Raw genomic sequence first — 27117 nt, 5'->3', positions numbered from 1 at the left:
TTTTAGACATGGAGCAAATTCAAATGTACTTCTGGTGCAGTGGGAAAACATTTTCACTGCTACATATTCACATGATGATTTTGCCATTATCAAACTCACAGTTGGTTGTGGTAAAAGCAACAATTGGCAGTTCAGTGCTCCATCTAAAAAAAGTGATCACTAATCTCCTTGTTGCATCTTTCACATCATCTCACCTGTAACACCTGCATGTTATTTTCTCCTTCAGTGACAATGAGGACCATAAACCGTTAAAAGGGAGCCGCACGCCATCTAATGGGACAGTTAAGCGAGACGACAGTGACGACAGTTTAGTTGACTACGGGGACGGAGGAGACGGACAGTTCAACGAGGATGGCTCCTTTATCGGCCAGTATAGTGGGAAGAGTGCCAGCAGGGACACTGCCGAGGGCCACGAGAGCTCGGAGGCCCCATCCCCTATAAATGCCATGAACTCCTTGAACTCTTTTGTGTAGCCACGCGGTCCTCACAAACCACTATGAGGCGCTGCAGTGACTGCTCACATCTTATCCCCACATCTCTTTTAGAGGGCTGTCCCAACACCGCATGGCTTTATGATCATACATCCATCCCCAGTTCCACACATGAAACACGGACAACTCATTAAAGACATTTATGTTTCCACTTGGAAATCTTTATGGAGAAGCTTGGACACCTATAGCTAATTATAGCCTGCGCAGCTTACAGGAAGGAAATAGCTCAACCAGAACTTTGATTTTAAAAGTACATGAAATACCCAGTTTTACCTAAACCATATATACCCATTAACACTTTGATATTTACAAGCGATGCATTCTTACCAGGAATTCCATATGGACTATGCAGTGCTTGTCTGAACTATATTTGTTTCTGTTCATGTATATTATATATTCTGCTATGTTCAAATAGTCTTCAGTGTCTACAGTAAATTACTTTTACTCCATGTATGTTTCCAACCCAGAAGCTTGTACTGGAATCTGTAACAATGTTATACATTCATGTAATGTAAGTTGCATGAATGTATTACATGAAATTGCATGATGCATTTACAATCGACAGGGCAGATCATGTAAAGTATGTGTATATAAATATACAGTATATATAAAGTGAACATTCTGCAAACTGAATTTTTGGAGCAGTGCGCACAGCATGCTTGAGACTGCCGTATTGTTACGTCCTCATCTGTCACCACTCTGTTACACGGCATCCATAATGGAGGAAAGCTGAAGTGCTGCATGGCATGTCACGTGACCTCATGACCTTTGCCCTGCATGTGACCTCTTCTTATTGAGCGTGATCTGAAGGCCAGAAGGGATTGCTGAGGGTTTGATAGCTTCCCTCAGTCCCCGCAGTGCTCCTTCGGCAGGTAGTGCCTTTTCCTCCAAACAAGGACTCAATTCCAAAATCTCCTTCTGGAGTTCAGTGACAATAGTTGGACTGCAGGATTCACATCCAAGATCAGCTTGAGAAGAGGACTATGTGGACCTCATATACTCATTTATATACTATTGTTATTTTTCTTTTAAAGACACCTCCCAATGCCTTGAGACACAAGACTGGCTTTTGATTCCTCCAAGAACCCACTTTGGATCAAATTAAATCACTATTCAAACCACTTCTTCTGCTGCACTACGTCTGCAGCCAATATGTACCGTACCTGAGAGTATTTCTGCAGTGTATTAATGTGTGGATATCTGAGAGTGTGCGTGTCTCTGTGTATGTGTGTGGAGGGATGGAGGGGTGGAGGACACAGTACATTATTCAATTCCTATTAGGTAAAACGTGTTCACTTGTACTAACTACACTTGAGGGCCTTTTGATGGGATCAAGATTTATTTTCTCTTAACTTGCATCAAGTTGTTTTTTTTTTGTTTTTTTTAAAGATGTGTAGAATTTGTAAATACTTTAATCGATTGTACAGGGACAAGCAGCTCATAAGGCAGCCTACGCTGCAATATTGTGCATGATATGGCTTAACTTGTTGATAGGACTGTATTACAAATAGACTCGTAGAGAACATATACATAAATATATACATATTCATTTTTTTCTTGCTGTGCACAGTGTATATTGTACTGTAACTAACTGGACAGAAAATTGAATATGAATTTGAATTCTGATTGTTTTCAGATTTGCTTGACAGCGAATTACATAACTTTGATATTGTACAACAACAATATTTTGATGCACACAATTATATTATTCTGATTTGTAATGGCTCTGCGCAGTCCCGATATCCTGCTAAAATTATGCTCTTTTCTGACAGTATTGCAAATGGTTTTGTATTTAAGAAACAGATTTGTACTAACAGATTCTTTCTTTGTCTCTATTTAAGTTTGTTTTTTTTCCTTTTAGTGCAAGTATGGAATTCAGGCTACAGGAAATGTAATGAATGAATTAAATAATTATCTGCTTTAGATTGTCAGACTCTTCTTTCAAAATGGCATTGCCGATTTAGATGCAGGGATTCATAAAAACTGTTTTTCAGTCTGTGCATGTTGAGTGCTACATAATGTAGCCATAAACCATTCACTACCGAACAATGATACCACATAATAAATATGATGTGCCGCTTCAGGATGCTACATTGAGTCATGAATACAGTATTTTGAACTTTATAGACCTGAAGGAAATTATTTCAAATTCAGGCCCCCAAAACCTGTCCTAAAATATGTACAACACATACAGTAGTTTTGTCTCACTATCCCCGTGAGGACACTCATTGAAATAATGCATTCCCCAACCTTAACCTAACTCTGACTCTAAAACCAGGTCTAAACACTCAAAAACTACATTTGGGACTTCAAATTTTGTCCTCACTACAAGACTTCAGGGGGATGTGTGCATTCACATTAAAGTCCCCACTGGGATATAAAAACACGTTACCCTTAACTTTAACCAGGACCTTGGAAAATATATTTGTCTTATGGGGATCAGGCTTTAGTCTCCATTAGGATTACTGATCCTATGGTTGGTGTTAGAAAAGATCATAAAGAAGTAAAAAAAAAAAAAAATACGTACACACACACACCCAACTACTTCTTCAAATGCAAAGCGCACAGAAGCTGAGGGATGTTCCCACGCACGCCTCAGCCTCCTTAGGCGTGAAGCATCTATAGAAAGGCCTTATGGAACCTGACAGTTGGGCTCCATCTTTTTGGCGCTCACTTGTGGCACTTCCACTTCCATTATGGTCATATTGTTGGAGTAATAGCGAGAGAGCAGCCCACCATCTGGTGCATTATCACACAGCAATGGTGTCAGGAAGCAAGGAAGTCTGGTGTCTAGTGTCTTGAAAATACGTTCTCTCCCTGTGGCAAGGATAATTTGCCTTCTGTTCGCTCAGGTACACTAATTCCTTTTCCCGGGTGAAGTTGTTTGGGAATTTTTTATGAGATTGTTTGAAATGGAGCAAATTAAAAGTGGAATCTACATGTTTATGAATCGGGGTTTTCCAAAATGATGCCTGGACTTAACGATAATTTTAAAAAGGATGAGTGCATCACTGTGATCTGCAGCAGGCTTGAACAATGTCTATATTACTTCAACCAAAATGAATTACTCTCTCTCAGCAGCAGTGATCTCAGACCTGACACCTTCAGGAACAGTTTTCTCTCATCAATTTGTTTGTGTTTGACAGATTCTACCTCTTGACTTTACTGCCACCTAGTGATATGAGGCAATTACACTGATATTTGCACTCAGCAACAGGCATCTAAAAATGAATAGAAAATGCTGTTCTATACTCACAGTTTAAACTGTAGATACTATGGGTTACTAATAATGTTATCATTATAAACCTTCATAGCAAAACAATGTAAATATCATATGTATTGATCATAGTTGGACCATGTTATAAAATGCTGTATTAAAATCGGGAATATTCAAAATTACCTTATTTTAGCTGATAGTCTGGACACCTATGACTGTTTGTCCCTCTGTTGACATCCTGATTCCTCAATAATGTGCGCTTCCTGTAAGAGGCATAGCGCTTTATTTCCATGGCAGCAGAATGACATTATTTGTCTGTCGATTGGTGATCATAGCCACCAAACAAGCAGCTGCCCCATTACCCTTCTGAACTCCACCCCCCACCCCAACCCACCCCTTTCCTGTCACTTCATGTCAACCCCCTCCCTCCATCTTCTCATTCTTCATCCGCTCCTCGTGGATCCATTCTCTGTCGGCTGAACGTCTGCCACAGCATCCATTATCCATTCCCAGCTCCTCTGTGTCCACCTCCTTGATTTACAGCTGGGCGGAAAGCCTGGTTTGAATTGATCTACAGCTGGTTTTATGTCTACCTTCAGTCTCCTTTCAATGGGGAGGGGAAAGATCATTACATGGTCTTGTTGTGATGTTCTGTTTCTAAATAACCAGCGACCAGCCATAAAGAGCATCATTTGCATCCCAAATGCTCAAGTGAAGGACGTGACCTTTCAGAGCCTTCATTATGCAGAATCAAGAATATCAAAGGCACGTATTGGAAAAACATCTTCATTTAGTTTCTGATATGTTTTAAGTGTGAGGTGAGCTTCAGAGCGTCTGTTCCTTGGATAGAAGTGGCAGAGCCTTTGTGTGGCTTTATGTAAATTTGCCCTATTCTGATGCTGTGAGAGCTGGGGAGGATAATTGTTTATGATTACTCTGTGACATTTCCATATGGCTGACGAGCGGTTTGCCAACACACACACTCCCTTACACACAAACATCTGTCAAGAGCAGGCTTTTTGAACGGTGCTGTAGGTTTGGTTGGCCTGGAATTGAAAACCAAAACTGTAGTGGGGAAATAACCTCTTCTGGTATGAAGGTATCATTTTTGCCACCAGTGTTTCCATCAATCTAAGTAGCTTGTTTCCCCTTAGGGGAGCAATAAGCTCATATGGTGACATTTCTCATCGCACAAAAGTGCAAAAGTGAGAGTGTTTTGTTGTATCGATCTGACATTAACGCTCTCTATCAAAACCCCTGCCCCATTTTTTTATTTATTTATTTTTTTTTTTAATCAAAATAGCACCAGGATAATAATCTTTCCACACCCTGATTCCTATTCCCCACAGAGCCCCAATATGTCCCATGAGTATTTGTGTTGGTGGGTGGGGGGTTACCTATGCATGAGGCCCTGTAGAGATCACTGGGGCTCAATCACATTTACCCTCCCTGCTTCCCTCCCTCCGTTCCTCCGTTCCCTCCCACCCTCCCGTGCCTCGTCCATGTACCTCCTCCTCTGCCGGGCAGATAGATGACAGCCACCCATTCTTTCCTCCAGACAGCAGGGTGTTTGCTGTTCCTCTTATCCACCCCAGAGACTGACCTTGTAACAGTGTTATTCAACAGCAGGATCTGTCTCTATTTGCACTGCCATGTTGTAAGAGGAACAAAAGTGTTTGTCTAAGGGTTCAATACATCTAGAGCTTAGATGACACGTACACACACAAACACAAAATGATATCTTTTTGGGCCACATAATATGCTGGCCTATTTGGATGTCATGAATTTCCTCAGTGTTACTAAATCCCTTTGGCTTGGTGATTTTCTGTGGAGTGTCATGATTTTCTAAGACATTCCCCTGGGCTGGAGATAATGTCTTTTTTTGTTTTTTTTGTATTAACAACAGTTCCCATCTCAGAGAAAACAATGCCTTTTTGACAAAAAGTCACAATGATAAGCATTGCTCCAGGGAGCAAAGAAGCCTCACTCAACTTGATATGAGGCTATAACCTCAATATAAAGTCAGTTTCTGATCACATAAAAAAAAAAAAACTTCTCAAAAATGTTTTATGTATGTTCCTCCAAATTCATTCAATGAGGCTAAGTCCTTCCATTAATTCTACCCTGCTCTTTCTCAAAGATTCCTGCATTATTTATGGGCTTCTGCCGCAGCAGATTATTATTTGCTGTTTGGTGTTTACATCCCAGACTTAAATCTTATCCCAGGGGATTGAGATGGTCTCATGTTTGGAGTGACACATGGGCACAGCATTGTAATTAGTAGACATGCCCTTTTGATATCTGCCTGATGAAAAACAGGTCGACAGTTAATACGCAAGCAACCAAATATGGACCAAATATGGACTATGTAACAATCTCCCCTTCTGTTCCTGCATTATGGATTTGAATAATGGTCAAAAACATGTTTTTGTAGAACTATAATTTCATTGTAAAATTGGCCTTTGACCGTTAGGATATAAAAGGTCATCACTTTTTTATTTGATCCTATTAGATATTTGTGTGAAATTTATCAGTTCATGTTTGAGTCCAAATGAATGTCATTGCTCAGTGTTCCTTGAGATATTGTGTTCTTAAGAATGGGACAGATGCTTGGTCACATCGATATTTGACCTTTGACCTCTAAAGTCCAGTCAGTTCATCACTGACCCCAAGTAAACATTTGTGCCATATTTGAGGAAATTCCCCGAGATATCATATTCATCAAAATGGGATGGACGGACGGGACAGATGTGAGTTCACGGTGATCTTGATCACCATATTCTAATCACTTTAGTCCAAGTGAACGTTTGTGCCAAATTAGAAGAAATTTCCTCAAGATGTTCCTGAGGTATCATGTTCACAAGAGCAGAATGACATGAGGTAATAGTGACCTTGAACTTTGACCCCTGCAGTCCAAGTGAATGCTTGTGCCATATTTGTGAAAATTCCCTCAAGTCGTTCTTTAGATATTGTGCTCACCCTACAATATAGGGCATGTATGGCCACAGCTTTCGCTGGTGCAGAGGCACAAAAACAAACTGCAATGTCAACATTTTTAGGGGAAATTTCTCTTCAGATGTTAAATACACACATGATACTGTCTTATGCAAATTAAAATAAACACTAATCCAAATGAGCCAGTTGGAATGAATATGGTTAATATTAATATATGGAAATGCCTCAGGACTGTTTTATATAATATTGCGTCTTTGATACACTTTTAGTGTATTTTTGTGAGACTCGGGGCAAAATGAACTACAATTGATAACAAACAGGGCAAACAGTCATTTTCAGTCTATACTTTGTACAATGATCAAATATTACAAGACACAACAGGACAAAAGCTGAGACATCACAAAGCAGAAAACCTGACACGAAGGTTAATGCTTGTGGAGAGTAACACGGGCTGAGGAGGGCTGTGTGAGACTGGTCCAGTTGGGGCAAGGATCTAAGGAGGTGAGAAATAGCAGAGAGGGACTGGGGAGGTTAATCAAAGCTGACAATAGGCATATATCACAGTAATTGTTTTGGATATGCGTTCATATTTTGGATATTAACACTGAACAGCACAAAAGTGAAACGGTAAAATGATTATATTTGTTGATATTAAAGTAGGCGCCGGTTTGTTAACAGAGTGGTTGAATGTGGAAGTTATCTGGCCTGTGTTAATAGTTCTTTTTGTTTGCTTGTTTTTGTTCTGGATGTTTCATGAAGAAAACCATAACAATGAAAATAGCTATTGTTGTGATCAAACGTGCTTGATTTCGCTCCAACGTTACAATGCAATTTGTAGAGTTTAAGTGATATTTTACGGTAAATTACGGTAATTGGAAGATGAGGAAAGGATTTTTTTAAAAACCAATACCTATAAGGAGTCATATGTATAAGCACTTCCTATATGATTAGAAGCACACTGCACTTCACAGAAATAGATAGAAATATTTTAGTCTAGATTTCCTCTTTTTTGTATTTTCTGAAAGAAAAGAACCAGGCAAAGCTACCAAAAGATTCGGAGTCGTAAAAGTGTCGTAGTAACTGCATTAAAGAATACATAAGATATCCTATGTATTATCAACTATCAAAATATTAAATATTTTTAAATATTTTTTTAAATGATATTAAATCAATGCATACTTTATACACAAAAGCGAAGTGCAGGCTGTTACAACTGAAATTGTGTATAAAACTAATATAACACATGACTAATTCCCACGATAACACAATTCACGTGACTCTGATCACTTCCGGTATTTCCGGTTTGTTTCCGGTCAGCATGGGATTTGTTTGGAAAGGCTTTTAGCTGCAATACCTTCAGCAGAGCTCGTATTGAGGGCGTTTTTTTTTATGGAGAAATCGCTGTAATTTTGCAAAATTAGTTGAATTTGCGTTAATTATTGCTGATTACAACTGTCTGTCTTTCCTTGTAAATATTGGAACCAGAACAGGCAACTAGATAATGCAAAGTTAAGTTATTGTCTTGTGCAGTTCTCTGCTGTCACCTCATTAAATTCCTGAAACTTATCCTTTCACTGACATGAAAACAACAAAAAAAAGTAATGGAGCATGAAACTGGGCAGAAGAATGTTTTTGTTTTCATGGCAAAACCCTCAAATAAATATAGACACTGTAAACCTTTTTGACCATTTAATGCGGGGATTGTGTAATTGTAAAGGGAGTAAATACTGGCCGCTTGCCAACATGAAAACCACGAATTTGCCATTGATCACAGAATATCTTGTTGCACACACACACACACACACACACACACACACACACACACACACACACACACACACACACACCCTCTATAATAGACCATTTTCGATTTAAATGAATGAAGAAAAACGTCTTCATATGCAAAGTGAGGCCGTGACGGAGCTCGGTGCCACCACTGTGGGAGCCGCTGCTCCGCGGTCCAGAGGAACAGGCAGGTCTAGCGCCCCCCTAAGTTGACAGCCATAACCCTCCATCCAATCCACGGGGACAGGACCGCGGCTCCGTCAGTTTCTTCCCCTGCTCTTGAGCGCCCGGCGATGCGGTGCTGAGTAGGTGAGAGCATCGCGAAGGACACACGGACGGACGCCCGCTGCCCGCCGCTTGAAGGTAAGGACGAGGGGAGCCCGCGGCAGAACCGGCGGACACTGATTGTTGGACATCATTTCCAAGACAAGCCAGGCGCTGCATTTTGACAGCTGGGTAAATCAGTGTTGTTTACAACAGGCTGAGTGGGATGTAGCTTATGCAGCCCTCCGCAATGCAGAAATGTTAACGATTTGGATACGAAGAAACTGAATTGTGCATTTTTTTTTTTTTTTTTTTTTTTTTTTTTTGTGCCGTGGTAAAGATGCGGAAAGATACTGTGCGTGCACTGTGGTCGTGTGCTTGGAGGCGAGGATGGTGTTATATGATCTGCTGCACATCCTGACATGCACTTCCCTCTCCAAAACACCAGCCGTTGCACGGGGCAGATGTGATTATTTAGCGATATTTTTTCCAGCCCCGCGTAGGACATCTGCTTTGGAAAGTCGGAGTAATAAAGTCAGGTTTAATTACAAAACGCCAGAGGCCATAGAGCCTAATAGCGCCGCACATACCGATGATGATTCAAACTGCTGCCTGCCTTATAGCCAAAAGATTTAAGAAGCACCACTGTGACACTTTCATCTGGGGTGGAACTAAAACGCATGTCCCGGTGTTAGCGCCGCGATTGATTGAGACGTGTGGTTCGACTCTGTCATCTTTGCTGGCAGATTGAGCCGTAATGCTTAGTAATGGCCCATTGCAGGGTTATTCTGTGATGTGAGGTGCTGGAGAGGGTGTCATGGGCGCGTCCTGACTCACCAGACTAGGCTTCAGTGGGTAGAAACTGTTACATACTACATGTTGCCCAAAGTGAGGTTCAGGGACTTCCAGAGGTCCTTAAGAGATTTCCAATGGGATCTTCAAGATGAAGCAGAGTGATGAGGAGTAGTGTGTATATTATTTTACTCATTGTGTAAAAGGATGATGGAGCTTTCAGTCACTTTGATTATCTCTCTTTAGTCATGCAACTACTGATTTATAGTAAAGCACAGATGTGAAGTTGGTGGTCACATTCTGCATCTATGTGAGGCTCACTGACAGGAAAATGTTTTTGTTTATTTTATCTGGCTGATCTCAATTAACTCACTGGCTCTGGTCACAGAGAATAAGACACATTATGTCTGCCCGCAACACGACCGCTCTACCACATAATGGGTTGATATTTAGATAAAACCCAATTATAGTTTTCATAGTGCTGTTAACTACTGGCTGAAGTGCCTAGCTTCAAGACAGCAGAGTCTCATTTGAGCCGCCATAACTTCCCATTGTGGACTAATGAGCGTGTCACTGCGATTTATGATTCAATCAATAACACCAAATTTGGTGCTTACAGATCCAGAGTTTTTTTTTGCTTTTTTGCAGGGAGGAATTCAATGAATCAGCACCTTGTACTTTGGAGTATTACTCTCAAATTACCATTAATGCAGGTTCATGAACAGACTAAGAACTTACTATGTGTCTTCACTTGTTACTTCTTACTGCTAGTCCAGTACAAGCAAATATATAAGATGATCAGCTGATTAATGTCCGAACCACCTCTGGGCACTATGCTCCAAGACATTTTTGTCCCAGTATGTATTTACCATTCAGTGTATGAGATTCTTCACTGTGTGTGTCCTCACTGAATCAGAGCTGTAACGTGACACAAAATGTCAGAGGGAATCCATGGCCGCCTGTCAGGTGAAGCACTTTATGAATTTTGCAAGCTTGACTGCTGCTAATGCATCCTGTGCCGCTCTGTGTACACCCCGAGGACAGAACCTCTCCTTCATGCTACGTGAATGAATTTACCCTGCTCAGAAGTAGGCTAACCTACAGTGTGCAACATAACATCTTTCGCTTCATCCCCGTCCTCTGCACCGAAATATGTCTGAACATAGGCTTTTGAATTTTGTAACAAGCTGTTCTCTGCCAGCACATTGGCTGCGGGGCCACAGTGGCAAGCATGATGAGGACCATTTTACATAACACAGTACACTGCAAGCAAGATGTTGCTGTTCCATGATGCGTCGCAGCATCGCAGAACAGCCTCAGCACCCATTAGTGTCACAGTCAAATGACTCAACATAAGCATGCACTTACTTCTGTTTCGATCTAGAGTTTCAGTCACACACATCCTGCCATATATTGTTGTGGACAGGCTAACCTCACCTGAGGCAGAAAAAAAGAGCTGTCTTTATCCTTCCCATCTAAACTTCACTTCATTCAACATCCAAATCATGAACATGAGAATCTAGGAGAGAGAGGGAGAGACGGTATGTTCTTTTCTGGTAGGGTATCTTTGCTGCACATTTATCCAGTGCATTACGAGATTTTTATGTTCAGAAAGACAATGTTTTTCCCGTTTTCCATGTCCTTTAAATACCATGGTCCTAATTGAAGCATAAGAGGAACCTTGGATGTTGGCCATATAAGACGGAGGCAGGTTTAGAGTCATTTTAGGAGATTAGATCTTTTTCCAGATGTCCTTCCAAGCCCTGGGTGACGAATTCTTGGACAGAGAGTCAAAGCTGAGCAGAAGACAGATTTTGCATGTGATTTTGAGAGAAGGTTAAACAGATTGGCAGAGTTGGTATTTTGCAGCTTCAGGACAAGTTTGTTACACTGTTTGTGCTGTTGGGACTGAAAGCAGTGTCAGTCATGCTGGACGGAATACATCCTGTGGACTTGTCTCATTGTAAAAGGAAAGGGAACTAGACAGCCTATGCAGATGAACATTGTGCGCAGAGACATGCGCACAAACACCAGCCTTTATTGCTGCAACTGCCTTCACTGTGTGCCGTGCTTCTCTGTGTCCCGCTGACAAAACATGCAATGCTCTCGTCTCGGCGCTTCCAATAGATGGCTCAGCAATTTACACAGCGGCGATCAATAGTGAGATTCACTAATGGTACGGCAGTGAGGCAGAGACATGACGTCTTCTGTGTTTGCCTGGAGACAGACCGCTCGCTGTTCATGCCTGAGGAGGAGAAAGGGCCTCAGTCCCCATCGGCCATCCCCGGCTGTTTGAATACAGTGTGCACTATAGGCATTGATTCTCCCACTGTGGACTGCTCCCTGCTCTGCATGCATGTTACCCTATAGAGCCTATGTGGAGAGACTGATCTGCCTGGCAGGAACTCAAAAAGACTTTGCACACCCCACCTGTCGACCACCAAATGTCATACTAAGCTATAAAGCTAATTTAAATGTCGTTAGTTCTTTTTGAAGCTGTTTCTGTTGTCATCTCGTAAAATGGTGATTCGTGTTTGCAATGGCAGTAGTTAGAGAGGAGAGCTGTGCAGGTTAGAAGGGAGACAGTTTACCAGTGGATTACATTTGCTGTTTTGGCTTCTCAAATGTAAGACATTTTTTTCTTGTCTTATGTCATCTGAATATCTTTGGATTTTTTTTACTGTAGGTTGGACAAAACAATTGTAAGACTTGATCTTCAGCTTTAGGAAAAAATTTCAGCATTTTGTGGTACAAACTATTGACCCAATAGATAACAAGCAGATTAATCTGTAAGGTAAATATTAATTTGTTGTAGCCTTTATTCAGATGCAAAAATTAACAACCTGCTGAAACCATTAATGTCCACAGTGGAATTGTATAATTTCCTTCACAACACTTAAGTACTTGCTGAACTAAGCACAAATCCATTGAAATTTTTCAGATCTGTCAAAGTATATGGTGACAGGCTAAGTTTTTATTAACATCCTCTCTGTAGTAGTCAAGGTATGATACACTTTTTTTTGTTAATAAAGGAAAATCCTCCTTGTCTCGTCAGAAATTTGGATTGACATGAGTGACATGTCCTGACAGTTTCCACAGCAAATTTAGTTTCCACCTCTAACAAAAAATGCGGTGTGTCTTTTCCCTAAACATACTAAACATAGCTGTTAGTTATGAATGCATCTAATGTTGTGTATTATATAAGACTTTCCTCTAAAACCATTCAGCCGTTTGATTGAATAATATTTGTTTTGGTTTGTTTTGCCTTGGCTTGGCTGATGTTCTATTTCTGGGCTCCCTGTTGCCCACGTGGATCCAATGATCTTAAATTATTGCTCCCAGCACTTCAGGAGGCTACTTATTCTTCATGCCAGACCCCATATGAATAATTATTCAGCCACACTGGATTAAATTGTTTTAATGTGTATGTGCACAAAATAAATATATGCGCGTTGGACTCATCGAGCTCATCCACGGTACATGATTTGCATCCGACACATCTATGATCAGCGCAGCCTGCAGAAATGGCCTTTTGTTGATTTACACAAAAGCAGCACAATGCTAAATTTATAAATAGATTTATTTGATATCAATTGCTGGAATTTTGTCTATTTATAGCAGTAAAGGTCCTTTTTTACTGACAAAGTAAAATAAGGTTTTGAAGAAGGGGCTCGGTTGTAAAAACAACAAGATCAAACTCCCATTTGGATATAACTTTAAGTGTCTTTTACAATACAACATGTAATCTCTTCCTCCTCTCGTTATCAGCATGATTTAGTTTGTTGATAAAATGTTGAGCTTCCTCTGGTTTGTGTGCCAAAGTGATGTCTCAATGAAAATCAGATTACTCCATTTTCATTAAGATAATGTGTAGTGGACAAGCAGGTAGTGTTCGGAAATGGCCTGGTATCTGCCCCTGCCACTCACGGGGGGAAAAAGGATGACTTTGATCAATGTTATCAAAGTGTTATCACAAAGTTCAGGAGAAGTTTCAGGTTCACTGATAACGATTCGTCTGTGGCCTTTTGGAGCATTGGAAGAGTTCAATTCCTCAAAAAACAAATTTAGATAAAAGTAAGAAATCACTGATTAACTGTGTTAATGTCAAACTACTGTCATCCCACATATTACTTTGAAATCATGTCTTTATTATTTGCAGTTTAAGTCTTAATTTCTATGTTCCAGACATTTGCATGTTTTAAGTTGATGATTTTTTTTTTCTACAGTTAGGAGCCATTAAAATGTATAAGTAGGTTAAATCTGACAAGACTTCGTGTCTTTTCTCTGATATTTCACTCTGAAATATTTTTAGACTTTACAATCAAAGTAAATCTTCTGGGATTTATGGGCTCAATTAGAAAGAGATTACAAACGTGTGCCCTAATTTGGGTTAACAGCATGATCAGCCTTTTTTTTTTTTTTCCTGATAATATTTGTCTTCCTCCATTACAGTGCCTGCCCTGAAATTGTTTGTTTGCTTATTAGCAGGGCAAAACTTATCTGGCTGTGATGCATTCAATTTCTGCAGTAATATCAAGAGTTATTTGCTCATCAAAGAGCTAATTACAGTTGGGTTGTTGTTAGCCAGCGCTAAAGAGATTTGTCTTTAATGATGATAAGAAGCACAAGTGACAACACTACAAGGTTAGCAAGTTCAGAGGACAGTTTTCCCTAATTAAGTAGTCAAATTTAATGTGAATGGGTCTTAATTAAACTGCTTCTCAAAGTGTCAGATTATCTCTCGTGCATTTGTTTTGCTTTTCGCTGAGCAGGGATACTGCATTGTGTTACACACAGTGGACTGACTTCTCACATGGGAGTCCTGTGCCATCTGTTTTTGCACCTTCGTAGCTGCAGTCAGATACATTGTTTACAGGGCTGCTGAGAGGCAGCACAGCCAGACGACACTACACGCTATTTTGGTCCTGTAAAAGATGGCTTTCAATTTCATGCCATTTGAAAATCAGTGGAGTATGTCTGATGTATTCCCTGGGATTTCAGCCGAGTGTTGCACTGTACAAAACATTTGTTTACAAGTAAATTATTCATCTGTGGAAATATTTTGATTTCTATCATGGTGTTACAGAACCTTTTATAAAGTCCAGATCACTAACAATCACCTTTGGGCAAGCTCTGCATTTGAAGGACAATTTTTTTTATGGAGCAGAGGAGATGTGTTGATGTTTGACGCCAGCAAAGCCGTACCTATAACACTGTTCCCTTTTGACATGTAGTAATTTATCCCATAATCTGCACAAGAAAGCTAGTATTCAGCATCATTTAGGTGATAAGACTACTTCTGTATTTTTCTTCATTGATATTCTCAGTAATGTGCTGCATCGTTTGGAATTTAATCCTATTTAATGAGCATTCATTATGGGCGTGTGAAAGCTTACTATAGCTTCAACTGCTTTCACTGTTATCTTATAGTGCTGGGGATAAAGAGCCAGCTTGATGGTGGAGGGAAGTCTCCAATTAAGGTACGAAAGCGTCTTTCTCAGTGGGGCCAACCCACTCTTGGGGCCTTTGAGCAAGGCCTGTTGCTATGGTGCTGGGAACATGCGTGCAAGACAGGAACACAAATTCACCCACATGCCAGTTCAGCATGCAAGGCTCTCAAGCAAAACTACACTCCTCTGCTGACTCTGCTCCTTTTTCATGTGTGGCTTATGTTGTTTTTCATAAGTGTAAGTTGCGTCATGATGACGCTGCACGCTGGACATGGTTTTCAGCCTTCTTACCCAGTTATGACATCTCCAACATGGGTTTTGAAAGGAATAGCAGACTGATAGGGTCAAGGGGGATTCCTACATAAATCTAAAGTGTTCCTGGTGAGAAGAATACTGATTGTTTTGCCGGCTGATCCTTCGACTTCTGGGCGAGGGATTGTTGAAGTGTTTGGGTAGAAGGCTAATCGCTGAGAGCTCGGAGGCAAAAGCTTCCTGGCACGTGGAGCGAATACTGAGGAAGTTGAGCTCTTGGGAAGCCTCATTATACATTTAGGGGCGTCCTGTTTTCCCCCTCTCTGGACAGCTGGACGGCTAAATTGTTTGTGGATCAATAGTTTAGCTTCCTATTGGCTCTGCAGAATGAGTGAAGTGCAAGAAATCCCATTACCCTTGGCAGAGATGGGAGGCATAGCACTAGGAGCCTCAGCGAGTGCTATTGCTATGCCCACTATTCAATCAGCCTGTTTGTTTACCTGCAGTGTTCCTACTGAGACCACCCATGGCCATTTCACTAATTTCCCTTTTAACGTCCATTTTCTTCGCCACGCAATTTATCCATAAATATTGCATAATATTTCCATTTGGTTATAAAATCATGCTTTAAGCAAAGTATTTTTAAATCATTCCCCGGTTGCTTTCATTTCCGGGAGACTGCCAACCACTAAGGGATCTTTACATACAGGATCTATTGAAAATGATAAGGTTGCATTATGCTCCATTACACACCAGCTGATTGCATATTAATGCTGCTTATTATGACCAGAGACTGGCTGCTGCCTGTCTGTATTGATTCCACACTTATTTGCCTGCTGTTTTTCAGCTCAGCTCTTTAGCTATGTTAAAGGCAGAGAGAGAGAAAAGGGGTAGAGAGAGAAGGAAGGAGGGGGAGGTTGAGGGTATTATGAGAAACAGAAAAGGACAAAACATTTGGAGCTCCCCTTTCATTCCTCAGATCAGTGTAACCACAAATAAAAGCTGTGGCTGTGGCAGGCGGTGGGCAGTGGGCCGCCGCTGTCCTCTCCTGGTCAGCCTCCGAGCTCCGGGGTCGTCGGCTGCATCTCTACATGAAGAGGCCATTGATGCGGGCGACATTAGCATTCGGTGTAGGCGAGCACAGCAAACAGGTTGGTTTTCCATTTCACACTAACAAACCTGTTCCCTCTGGAGCCTCTCAAAGGGTCTCAAATCAACCCTCTTGTTGCATCGCTAATGAGTGTGAATAAAGGAGGTCAAAGAATGCTTATGTAGCCTCCCTCGGCCCAAGGAGTGTCCTCTTTGTATAAATCCCCGTTCTGCCAACTGACACATCAAGGCAGTGCTTTTTAGCTGGCGTGACACTGTCACATTTGGCTCCCAAACTCACAAGGTGATGTAATGACCTGCGTCATGTTTTCTCTTAGTACTAGCAGGACAATGCACCAGTACTAATAGCTTCCGACAAACTTCTCTAAAATGTCCCCGAACAAAAGTTGTTCTTTTGGGTTGGCATATTATTACTCAGATCTGAATCCACCATTCTGGGGAAATTGTGTGACTTATATGAGACTTGTGCACTAATTATGCTACAGATTCTTTTCCTTGGCTGAGTTTGTAGCTGCAGGAGCTTCTGTTGCAATCTGCTAATTCATGCCGCTGACATTATTCTCACAATTTTACTTAGCAACAGCAATTTGCCCGCAAGAAGAAGTGGCTAATATTACCCCATAAAAAATAACACATGCTGTTTTTGGTGTTCACCAGTGTGCATTTTAATTATCATGAGTCAGAGTAGTGCTTGAGCAAGTTATCCACGAGAGAGCAGACGAAGGAAAGCCAGCTTCTTAATTATGGATCTTTTTCTTCGGCTGCCGTACATTTCAGCCTCACATCTCATTACTGGCTGTCTGGACTGATGGAGGTGCCAGCAATCACAACACGAATTCCCTATCTGACTGCAAATATATCTCACATCATGAGGAAAATAAGCCATGCATGCATATTAAAAAGTATTTGATTGGAGTTCAGTAGGGCACGGCGGCGGACAGCTTCCGTACTGTATGTGTGGGCCTGGTGCTGAAATGTGTCAGTAGTACTCTGGCTAGTGTCACTGGTTGGATTATTCATGAGGAAGGTGTAATGGGCATGAGTGGAGGAAAGGGCATCCAGAGGTGAATCTGACTGAGAGAAAGAGCACCGAATCCTTTTTCTCTCCTGTGCTCTTTTCACACATGCCTCCCCCTCCTTGCAGTGCTCTGACTCTTATCTGCAACACACAGCTCCACTCATGCTGCACACACAGAGCCATAGTGTGTGGAGGACAGGCAGAGCGAAGGGCGCAGTGTCACTGTAAGGCAAGCATACATACACCTCCCCATACACACTCACAAACACATTCATTTGCACAATGGATAGCAAGAGGAGAGGTTGTGCTTCTCTTAATTCCCCTGCAGCAACGCAGGACAACAAGACAATGGAAAACACTGCTCCTCTACATGACAGAAGGGGGATGGAAATTACTGTGTTTAGAGAGACTGCTGGAATACCTTATGTTATTCACACTGACCCATGACAGACCACATTATGATCTGACTCCAGAACAATGAATGAAATGGTTGCCAAAATATATAGATGTTTGCCTATAAACAATAGTTTACAAAAGATATTTTGAATAAAAAACAAAACGGAGGAAAAGATCCTGGTTAACATATTGTAAATAAGTAGTAATTTATTGATAAAGATTTTATCGAAGGGTTAATTTGGGGACTACAATTGCTCTTCTTATTGAGGAGAGTTAGCAGAGATGATTGGAAAACTCTCACGTCTGTGAAAGGTCCCATATTTTACACTTCTCTGTTTTGCAGGTTTGAATCTACAAGAAGATATTTTTGTAGTTTTAAGTACCAAAACCCATCCTAATATAGTTTTACATCTCTCTTTAACTTGTTTCCGTAGGTCTACCAAGAACAGGCTGTTTTGTGTCTGCACCTTTAAGGTGCATTGATATCAATGACCCTCTCTTCTGATTGGCTGACTTTTTTCTGAGTCAACCAAATTAGAGTGACGCATGACTTTGTACTTGCAGTTTGCTAACTCCGCAACAGACTGACTGCTTTGTGTTTTCCTCCACGTAAAAGGTTGAACAGTGGGCTGTGCTAAGGGCGGATGTGCAACGTGCAGGAGTTTATGACATCACAAACATATGGAGGTCCAAACTGCACAGTTGCCAAATATGGGCTGTGTGTATTTCTTCGTGGACTGAGCGTTTTAACACTTGCTCATTGTTAATGTAGCACCTGCACCTTCATTATATTTCACAAACAAAGAGAAATTGGAAATTTATGTTGAGCCAGGTAGACAGGTGGATTAACTTAAAACAAAATCTTCTTAAAATATGTCACTTCACAGACTATTTCTCCTAAGTGGGATTTCCTGGAGTCTTGTCATGACCCTGAGATTGTTAGGCACCGTGGTAGACATTTTCCCTTCTTCCAGTCTTTATGCCAAGATATTATAACATTCTCCTACATACATGAGAATGGTACCAAACTTCTTATTAAGTAACTAGCAAAAAGGTAAATAAGAGCTTTTTGTAAAATGTCAAACGACTCCCTTGAAAGTGTAACTGAAATGTCATGATTATTAAATGAACAAGTTTCTTCCATTTTTATGTAAAGTCCTTGATATTTGTTCCTCTGAATAAAATATGGCAGGTTATTTGACAATACTTGTAGTCTGAAAGGCAGAGTATAGGTTGTTAAACTACCCAGTAAGCCATGAGGAACAAAACTAGAAAACCTTTTACAAAGTTTTAAAACTACTGTTCAGTGTTGTACTTTTACTGCCACAACGCAATGAATACATCCCAGAAAACTGTGGGTGAACAGAAGAGCACTGTAAGTTTAGAGAAGTCATGCAAAAGCATTTGTGTGCAGCATAATATAGGAAAATTCTTTTAACCTAGTTTGGCTTTCTTGCTGCAGTTGGAGAGAATAAGGCGAGCTTGATTGAAAATGCCGTAAACCATGCGTGGATTGCCTGATCTTTAGCAGCAGTTGGACTGCACACAAACAGTTTCGTAACAGGGAAGAGATCATTTCCTTACGTAGTGATAATCTGGCTGCTATCAGAAAGCTCTCACACATCTGCATCTCCTTGTGCTGACACACTCAAGTAATGTCAAGATTAATCAAGTTTATGTTGGAAGATTTCAGTTCATACATCACATTGTGAAGTTATCTACCTGCCTGTCTTCTGGCCTGCATCTGATCTAAGATCTTGTTTTCAATATGCCTCTCTGCTCTTTTCTGTTGTTTTAAGTGGGCACCTGTTCTGTGTTGTGAGCCATGATCACATGGGGTGACTTGGCCAAGAGGCACCAGATGACTCGGGTCTTTGCCCAGACCGTTCTCATTGTCAGTCGGCACATACACTGCTCTCCAACAGGCCGTCTGACTGTGGCCATGTGCTCAGCAGTAAACACGTGACTCGGTCTGTTTACATGGACACTTTGTACCAGACGTCAGTGTATTTGATAGAGAGGGCCTGCAAATATTGCATGCCTGTTTAAATTAACAGAATCTTTTGATCATTAGAAAATAAATAATCAACAAAAAACTGTAAATAACTTATTATGTCAGCAAATATGAGTGTCTCAGCTGTCACACTGAGGTTTCTGGCAATTAAAATAAGAGCTCATGCTGACTTTTTTTTAAATAGTACATACAGCTTTTCAATGAAGGAGTACTTGAGAGCCAAATATCAGGGGAATATTTTTTTTACACATAAATGCACCCATTGAGAGAAACTGTGGAGCCTGCAGTGGCACAAGTAGTGGAGGAAGACATCCTGATGGGTATGCATGAATATGCATGCTGCTTCTTAAAAGCACTGGCACAGACTGATACAGTAGGGCAGTCAATGGGTTCACAAAGCAGGCTTTGTCTTGTCTACTTTCAACTCTGGAGGAGGTGTCTGAGCCTCTTGTTTGAACTGCTCTGCCCAAAAGTCCCACTGGAAAACTTCAGAGGGGGAAATCTCTAATCTTAGGAAAATCTTTAAATCTTACAAATGCCATATGAGGAACCATATTTTGTATTAATTACATTTCCTCACCCACTACTTAATTTATTATTTATCAATAAGATTGTGGGGTGTTTACAGTCCTACCCAACTTGGAATTATGATGTTTCATTCGGGATTCATTGAGTGGAAGTCAGTTTAGTTAATAATTTAGTTACCAAAGTAAACAACCCAGCATGTGTCTTGTTCTCTAGAGATCTTTAAAAAGGCCTGTATAGTGTGTTCTCCTCAACCTGTTTTCATGGTTCAAACATACAGGCACCGATGCTGTTCAGACAGTAAGTGGGAAGGGATTTGTTTGTCTGTTTTTCATTCCCTGGAATAATCATCAGTCATCCGTCCACATGTGGCTTTGAGAGAAATATGGAAATAGGAAATATCCAAAGTAAACAAATCTCTGCCAGGCTTGGTGTCTTTAAGCTGCAAATTGTGCAATGCCGCCCTTGGCAAAAAGACTGTTGTTGCATCAAAGCTATAGTAGCATTGGGACTACAACAGCTGCACCACATTAAATTTATCATTCCCAAAGTTTGAGCATGTCCAAACGCTGAACCTGTTGCCCCTGTCTTTCTCTTCAATGCTTTGGTTTTCATTCATTTTTCTGCAGCCTGTATGAATCTGTGAGGTTTGACATAAGAGTATGAGTGAAGTTGTGGCTACAAGTTTCCCTACAGGGACGTATTCTGCAGAGGAAGTAAAAAAAAGAAACACATCTGCTGTTGGCATATTCAGACACATTGTTGTAATATAAACATTCAGCAACCCACCACACTTTGGGAAGGAAATCTGGGACATAAGAATCATGTAAAAAGGAAGTACTTTGGAAATTGTTGGCTTTTGACATATTTGAACAACCACAAATTTGATCCTCTTTGATAAATCTGTTTCTTCGAGAATGTATTCAACTGTGAAATATCAAAAGATGTAATATTCTTCTGTGGAAATACTACACTCTTGGAATCAGAAACAAGTATTTCTCCCTTTAGCAGAAATACATTATCGTAGGTGTTTTGCCTCTGCGGCTAACATGTTTGCTGTCCCTGTAGTAAACTTTGTCTTTGATTTGTCTGCCCACAACACATTATTCCAAAAGGCCTGGTCTTTGCCTACATGTTCATTGGCAGAGTTACCTGCAGCTCCTGGGATAAAATTTTGGATTCTTGGAGATCTCGTTTTGGCTGAATTTGCTGGGGCGGCTCATCCTTGACAAAGTAGCAGTCATATAGAATCTACGCCGCTTGTAGATGATTTTTCTTACGGCTGAATTATTTATTTCAACTAATTTAGAGATCTTTTTAAATCCCTGGCCAGACTCGTAGGCATCAACAATCTTTATCTGAAAGCCTTTGAGAGCTCTTTCGATCTTGACATGACAACCCAACACACTTCCACAACAAAGAGAGCACCAGACCCTTGATGTCAGACGTTTACATAAGAAAGGTTCTACCTGTCACTCTCTGAGGAGGTTCTGAACACTGGAACCGAATCTTGAACCTCTCACTCTAATTTAAAGAATTTAAAGGTGTGATAGATGTAGGGGTGCACTTACTTTTTCCATGTAACTAATCTATTTTATTCATTTCTAAATTTAATGGATTTTTAATTTTTTTTAATTTTTTTTTTTTTATAGTATCACCTTTATTAAGTTTCAAAGAGGATCAAGTTTTTGCTTGAGAAAATATGTCAAAATACTAACAGTTTTCATGTACCTACTTTTCTGTATGAGTGTATGTACTACTTTATGTACTAATTTATAATCTAAGTAGTCAAAACGGGCACTTGCTTTACTGTACATTTGAATCCTCAGAGTAATTACTGTATAAACAAGACCAATAAAACCTCACTGCACTGCATCATGGCACGAAAGGATATTTCACTCGGCGTGAGAGTCTGTGCTGACTCCAGTGCAAACAGAGCGCTTATCATAATGGCAAAGTGAGTGAAAGGCTAATGGTAAAGTAATGGGGCTGTTTTCTTCCTCAGTAAATTAGAGAGGGAGGAAGTAGCAGAGTAGCATGAGAATGGAGGAAAACTAGCAACACCCATTGGGACAGAAGAAGAGGATAACTGTCAACAAATTACATAAATACATCTAAAAACAACAGAAAATAAATTTGACAAACAAGAGCGCTGACTGACATGTTCTTTCATTCACGTGAACGCAGATAATAAAGCTAATTCAGGGTCACAAATGACTGAAGATCCCTTTTAATTTCTGTGTCCCTTCAATGAGACTGACTGAACTTGTTCAGTTAAGCTCGATTTGTCTGAATGTATTGAGGAAATACATTTAGAGCATTAGTTTTGGCCTTTTCACAGACTTTGATGAAAAATACAGAATAGCACCAAACCTATCATTTAAACATTCTTTGGTTGTTTTCGTGAAACAGTGGGAAACAGCAGAGCAAACAGCCGCACCAGAAATGAGCCTTCTCCTGTAATCGTCCTAATTATGGTGTCGACTGATTGAAGCAGTGATACCGAGGCATCAGTACCGCATTAATCAATCAATACTGAACAACTGATCCAGCATCTCTGACTCAGATGTACCTGAGCTGTACTGACAAACATTGATGAATCTCCTGTCGGATTCTGTTTCTCAGGCGCTCCTTTGTAATAATATACATGTATGAATTGATTGGTGAACAACAATTATTGGGTGCTGTCTCAGCCACATCCACAAAGACGTTGCTGTATCGCTGGCAGTGAAAAGCATCTTGTTTGTCTCTGAACGTCATTGACATGTATTGTTTCTCAATGGTCATTATGTCCTCTTGTGCTTGAAAGCTCTTTTTTTCTCCTGTCACTTAAAAATATCTTTGACTGGTGGTGAAAAGCTCCACTTAAATATTGGAGCGAGGAAACACTGGACTCTTCAGCTCACTTGCACTTCTAGTGCAGTGTCAACATACTTATTCACACACATCCACACACTCACTCACTTGGGAGTTGCTGGGTTTCTCTGACAAAGCTGGAGGAAAAAAAATGCTGAAATTAAGCAGTGTATGGAGGAGAGGACTGTTTGGTTTGACCTTGTGTCAAACCGCTGCAGAGGAAGGGAAAGATTACAGCCGTTATACAAAGTTCTGTTTCGGCTAATAGTCCCCACTTCAAGATTTCTCTGCTTAAACCTCACCAGCCATGTTTTCAAACAGTCTTCTGAGCAGACCTGGATAATGAAGACAGAATAGCCCAAAGGTGACATGTTGCTTGTGAAGAGGAAAAGAAGGGAGAGGGCAGTAATGGACAATGTTCTCTGTATTTAGGCTGAATGCTTTGATGTGTCGAGTAGTCAGTATATCTAACAGTGGTGTGAAAAAGTGCTTCCTGATTTCTTGTTTTTTTTGCATGTTTGTCACACTTAAATGTTTCAGATCATCAAACAAATTTAAATATTAGTCAAAGATCACAAGTAAACACAAAATGCAGTTTTTAAATGAAGGTTTTTATTAAGGGAGAAAAAAAAAATCCAAACCCACATGGCCCTGTGTGAAAAAGTGTTTGCCCAATAAACCTAATAACTGGTTGGGTCACCCTTAGCAGCAACAACTGCAATCAAGCGTTTGCGATAACTTGCGATGAGTCTTTTACGGCGCTGTGGAGGAATTTTGGCCGACTCATCTTTGCAGAGTTGTTGTAATTCAGCCACATTGGAGGGTTTTCCAGCACCAACTGCCTTTTTAAGGTCATGCCACAGCATGGTCGGCCGGCCACTCCTGGGAAGGTTCACCACTGTTACATGTTTTCTCCATTTGTGGATAATGGCTCTCACTGTGGTTCGCTGGAGTCCCAAAGCTTTAGAAATGGCTTTATAACCTTTTCCAGACTGATAGATCTCAATTACTTTCTTTCTCATTTGTTCCTGAATTTCTTTGGATCTCGGCATGATGTCTAGCTTTCGAGGATCTTTCGGTCTCCATCACTTTGTCAGGCAGGTCCTATTTAAGTGATTTCTTGATTGAGAACAGGTGTGTCAGTAATCATGCCTGGGTGTGGCTGGAGAAATTGAACTCAGGTGTGATAAACCACAGTTAAGTTATGTTTTAACAGGAGGCGGCGAACACTTTTTCACACAGGGCCATGTGGGTTTGGATATTTTTTTTTCTCTCTTAATAATAAAAACCTTCATTTAAAAACGGCATTTTGTGTTTACTTGTGTTATCTTTGACTGACATTTAAATTTGTTTGATGATCTGAAACATTTAAGTGTGACAGACATGCAAAAAAAAAAAATTGGAAATCAGGAAGAGGGCAAACACTTTTCCACACCACTGTAATATATCGATGTGAGAATGAGATCCTGGTTGTTTGTGTAACCCACGTTAGTTTTTACCAGCAACTAAAGGGTTAACTCACACATGCAGTACCGACGTCCACCAGAGGGGCGCTCTCGTGCACGTCGGGAGATCAAAGCCGTCTCCCGGGAGACGACCCTTTATGCCGCGAACGAAACAGCAGCGTCATGAGCGACACCATGAAGAATCTCTTTAGGTTGATTTTTGCTCACTGCTTTTGAGGAGCTTTATTTATTTGATCGTTAACCAGACCGACTCCGAAGGGAAAAGTTTATTTTAAGTCTTGAGAAGAATCGACGGTGAGTGACGAATGCGTTGCGAAGAGTTAGCCGTTGGTGTCGAGCTACAAAGGAGGACAGTTGTTTAGTTGGGCTGAAGATATCTATCAGGAGAGAAGAGAAAAAAACCAGTCGGAGATAAATATTAATTTGTTGATGAATATTATTTTACGGGGTTGATAGCTGTGATTGTGGCGCTACATGTACGCGACGGGGCTAGTTAAGCGCTGAGGGGTTAAGAGTCGGGACCGGTTGAAGCCGAGCGGGAACGATGACGCCATTTTCTTGTTTTAGCGCCAGAAGTTAACGGTCAGATTGAGAACAGCTGTTGAGTGTGTTGCTTAGTAACGGTGGACGTTTAAATAATGCCTGTTAGGTATAAGTGATGGATGCCACTGAGACATGAGTACATGTGTGTGTGAAATATGTTGCTATGTTAATATTGACCATAGTGAATATTATTTTATATATATATACATATATATATGTATATATATATGTGTGTAATACTATTTTACTGGTCATTTACTGTTACACCAACGATAGAGTTGATAAATTACAGTACTGACATCGTATTCAATTCTGCTGTATGCAGATTTTTTTTGTTTTTTTGTTTTGTTTGTATGGATCTGTGATGGAGACAGCGATCCCCAGAAACCTCCGCAGAGCGCTGGAGCTGAGTGACCCTGCGACCCCCGATCATCTTTTCCGTGAGTGAAGCTGCATTTGGTCTTCTTGGATTGTCCTGCCGGAGCACCGACGAGCAAAAGATTCAGATAAGAGTTAGTCTGAGAGCCTCCAGACGTACACTACCGGGTAGCAGACTGAAAGACAAGAGACTGAAACTGACTGACTGTGAGAGAAATACCGGTATTGGGGTTATTATTTGAATTTGTTATTTTTCTTTTATGCTGTTCCCTTGATTTTCTGTGTTTTAATAACTATAATAAATTGCAGTTCAGTTCCTTGTTTTAAACTGCAAACATTTGCCGTGTTTCACTCACTCCCAGAGCGACCTAAAGACAGTCCTAAACTTAACACAGGAAGTCTAGTGTGTTACATAGACTACATTTGTATTTGAGTGCAGGACAGAAAGTGAGCGAGCTGGAGTGTTGCGTTGCCGTGGCCACACAAACATGGGACCTGTGTTTTGTGCTGTGGCCTCGTTTGCAAATTAAGTGTCAGACCTATTTTTCCACTCCAGCAGAAAAAACCCCTCATATTTTAGGCCTGAGATTGCCAGAAGGCGATAGGAACGCTCATTTTGCTGCTGATACTTGGCTCCTCTGGGTTTCTTTTTTTGTTTATTTGGATAAAAGTCAGGAGTATCATTAGAGATTCGACAGTGCTTTTACCCCAGGTGCAGCTGGGCAATAAATCAATATTGTGATACAATTCGGTATAGCCTGGGATGTAGCTTATATGTTTAATTCATGTTTTGGTATTTGGCCTTGACAAAAAAGCGCAGTAGGGAAAGGGAACAGGATGAGGACTCAGCTGTTGAGGGCATGTTAGCTTGTGGTATATTCTTAACCACTCGGCCATCGGCTCGCCCCATCTTTTCCATTGAAAGTGGTACAAAACCAGCAGTCTGACTGTGTTAACTTTACGTGGTGAATTTTAAATAGGCATTTTTTTTACTTTTTAATTGACTGAGAAAATAATTGACAAGTTAACAGGTAATTAACAAATCAGACCTATTTACATTGTGGTACAAAGACTAATAGCATGTTATATCCTTATACATATTGACATGGAATGATTTGTTTTCAAATCCCAACCTGACCTAAGTCCTATCTTATTTGATCTTGAAATAGTTTCCCAGTTAATACTGTGAAAGTTATTGCTCTTGTGATATAAAATACACAGGGAGAAGATTGTGTCCATGAAGCTCTCCTCTGTTCACAGATGCAGCATAAAAATAAATGATCTTGTTATTTTTTTTAATGTCTTAATGTCAGACTACCTCTGCCTTTATACTCAGGGTTTATCATATCAGCTTGAAATGTTCCTCTGGTCTCTTTGCATCAAGCCGCCTATTTTACATTGTATGCGTTTTGCTCAGTGAGCATGAAAATTGCCCCATTTAATGATCCCTCCTGTGCTTCTCAAGATGCAACGCCTCCTGCAGCGCCAACAACAGCTCACTGACCCCTCGTCTAAAAGCTCCTGGCTCCATAGAAGGTGCTGCTTCAAGTGAACAACAGATTTCTCTTCAAATTTCACCCCCCCCACCCCCCATTGTATTGGAGA

At 40.6% G+C, this 27117-nt stretch overlaps 2 protein-coding genes across 28 annotated transcripts in view; both read left to right on the top strand.

The window, feature by feature from the left end:
• Positions 1 to 2414, top strand: part of LOC138206390 (neuronal cell adhesion molecule-like) — a 77495-nt gene extending 75081 nt beyond the window's left edge. For all 24 annotated transcript variants that reach the window (XM_069163066.1, XM_069163056.1, XM_069163064.1 and 21 more), the window contains one exon: positions 227 to 2414. In XM_069163066.1, coding sequence (XP_069019167.1) covers positions 227 to 473 — 247 coding nt within the window. In that variant the 3' untranslated portion in view covers positions 474 to 2414. The remainder of the gene's footprint in view (positions 1 to 226) is intronic.
• Positions 2415 to 8601: 6187 nt separating this feature from the next.
• cntn1a (contactin 1a) overlaps positions 8602 to 27117 on the top strand; it is a 69258-nt gene continuing 50742 nt past the window's right edge. For 2 of the 4 annotated variants that reach the window (XM_069161926.1, XM_069161925.1), the window contains exons 1-2: positions 8602 to 8811; positions 25460 to 25574. In XM_069161926.1, coding sequence (XP_069018027.1) covers positions 25499 to 25574 — 76 coding nt within the window. In that variant the 5' untranslated portion in view covers positions 8602 to 8811; positions 25460 to 25498. The other 2 variants (XM_069161927.1, XM_069161928.1) reach the window with 2 other exon arrangements.

The sequence above is a fragment of the Embiotoca jacksoni genome, unplaced genomic scaffold (genome assembly GCF_022577435.1).
Source record: "Embiotoca jacksoni isolate LCO1_2020_lvr unplaced genomic scaffold, fEmbJac1.0.p SCAF_3, whole genome shotgun sequence".
Taxonomy (NCBI): Eukaryota; Metazoa; Chordata; class Actinopteri; family Embiotocidae; genus Embiotoca; species Embiotoca jacksoni.
Note: the sequence above shows the minus strand (reverse complement) of the source record. Positions and strands in the feature narration are given on the sequence as shown.